Consider the following 2,235-nt stretch of genomic DNA (forward strand, 5'->3'; position numbering starts at 1 on the left):
AGTCCTGGTGCTTACTGCGGACGTTTTCTTTATAATGTACTATTGCCTGAGCCTGGCTGAGGGGGCGAAGGGAGGGGAGCTGAGGGGAAGGGGAGGCTTGGGAGGGGGTGTGGGGAGGGAGGGAGGTGGCTGAGCCTTCGCCTGACCGCTATGTACAGCACACCGGGCCCCTCCACTCCCCTTGCTCCGGGGTCCACACCTCTCACGTATTTGGGTAGCTGGTGCGGTTTCTGCTCCTCAGTGTGGGGGACGCGGGGCGCAGAGGGAAGACGCATCCTTCGTTGACAATGAGAAATTACGTAATTTGTCATGCGCTTGGATTGTGTTATTAGGATTATAATAATTACTATAAATATTAATAATAAAGGGTTATTATCAGCGTTATTTCTTCTTCCGAGACTTTCCTTGCCCGATATTTACAAACACCGCACAGTGCCTCGGCGGAGGGGAACCGGGGAGGGAGGGCAGGGGAGGGAGCAAGGAGGGGGCCCCCCCGAGAGGCCAGGGGAACGGGAAAGGGGGGGGCGGCAAAGACGCTGGAGCGAGGAAGGGGCGAGGAAGAGGGGCTAGGCGATCAGGACAGTACCACCGTTTGCAAAAGGGCCTCGCCAGCTGCGTCCAAACAGGAGGGGGCCGCGTGCGCTCCGTGCGGGCTGGGGGCGGGCGGCGGAGGCGGAGGGGCGCAGGGACCCTGGCACCGGAGGCCGGGGGCCGCGGGGGAGGCGGCGGGGGCCTCGGAGGGGTCGCAGGAGGCGGAGTCCCGGGGCTGCCTCTCCAGCCGGGTTTCTCTGACGTGCGCCGGGGCCTGGCCGCCGGCCGGGGGCAGCTCCCTGGCGCCGCGGGCGCCGCCGCAGTGATCCCGCTCGTACTCCTCCTGAGCCCGCTGCATCTTCCGCTTCTTCATCCTCCGCTTGTGGATGTGGAAGGTGGAGAGGGAGAGCACGATGAGGCAGAAGATGAGGGTGACCAGGACAATCAGCACCAGCGTGGAGGAGAAGGACTGGAAGAGCTGCTGTCCCACCTGCGTAACGCAGGTGCCGGCGCCCGGGCCGGGGCCCGGGGCGCTCGCGTCGCCGCCGCCGCCGCCGCTGGCGTTGGGGGAAGCGAAGGTCCGGTTGAGGAGACAGGGCGGCAGCGCCAGCCTCAGCTCCTTGGGCGCCCTGGCACTCATCGGCGCTGGGCTGGGAGGGGCCGGGCCCACCGGGCTTCCTCTCCTGGGCGCACCGTTCCCACCGGCCGAGAAGGGGACCGAGCCCACGCCGCCCGAAACTGCTCCCTGGCGTGGGAGACTATGCGCAGGGGCCGAGGGCTGAGCGAGCCTCCGCCGGCAAAGCAGCCGTCAGGGGGGCGAGCGGTGCCCAGGAGAGCCCCTCCGGATCCGCCTCGAACGCCCGTCCGAGCGCCCCTGCGCTTGGCCAAGGCTCCAGGCTGCAGAGAGAACAGGCTTAGTTAGGACCCCGGCGCTCGCCACCCGGGGGGCGCGGGGGGCAGGGGGACCCGCGCCACTGCCGAGCGGCGCCCTGGGCGCACGGCCTGGCCGGCGCTGCCCGGCAGCCGGAGGACCCCGCCCGCCCCTGGCCGCGCACCAGCGCCTCCGGCTCCAGGCTCCAGCCTCTGTCCGCGAAGGGGTCCGCGCCGCCCCGCGGAGGGGAGGATTACTCAGCAGATGGGGCCGACCCTCCGCGCCCTCCACAACTTTCTAATTGCAGCAGGCGCGCGGCCGCCTCGGACACGGTCCCTGCTGCCCGGGGCGACGCCTCCTCTCCGCGGCGCCCGCGGGGTGGCTCCGGAGCAGGATCCTGCCCTTCCCAGCACCCACCCCGGGCGCCGAGCGGTCCCCCTTCCCTTCCCTCCACCTCCAGACTCTCCCTTCCCAGACGGCGTCGGGTCCCCGGGGTCCCCTTCCCAAGGGGGGCCGCTGGCACCGCATCCCACCCCGCGGCTGTCCGCCGCCGCGCGGGACCGCGCTCCGTGCCGTTCCCAGCCTCGGTCCCCGGCACCTCCTCCCACCGAGAACAGCGGCAGAAGCGCCTCTCGGCTCAAACACATCCCCGCAAACGCCCCCTTCGCCCGGTGCCCCCCACTTGACAACATCCCGCTTCTTTCTAGGGGAAGGGGGGGGGCTGGAAATCGAAGGAGGGTCCCCGCCGGCAAAGTTTGGGGAACCGACCTTCTCTCTGGCCTTCCCGGACGCAGCCGGAGGGTCGCGGGCTCTCCCCGGGACCAGCGCCAGGG

The 2,235-nt window shown here is 69.8% G+C and overlaps 1 protein-coding gene across 1 annotated transcript; it reads right to left on the reverse strand.

Annotated features, from left to right (window-relative positions):
* Nucleotides 1–574: 574 nt before the first annotated feature.
* On the reverse strand, nt 575–1,337 carry LOC308565442 (uncharacterized protein C11orf87 homolog; the record flags this gene model as incomplete). The annotated part of the gene is made up of 1 exon (XM_081154618.1): nt 575–1,337. Exon 1 carries the CDS (start codon nt 1,169–1,171, stop codon nt 575–577), a length of 597 nt encoding a protein of 198 aa, XP_081010744.1. The 5' UTR covers nt 1,172–1,337.
* Between the last annotated feature and the right edge of the window lie 898 nt (nt 1,338–2,235).

Source organism: Miniopterus schreibersii (assembly GCF_964146895.1).
Source record: "Miniopterus schreibersii genome assembly, chromosome: 12".
In the NCBI taxonomy this organism is placed as follows: domain Eukaryota; kingdom Metazoa; phylum Chordata; class Mammalia; order Chiroptera; family Miniopteridae; genus Miniopterus; species Miniopterus schreibersii.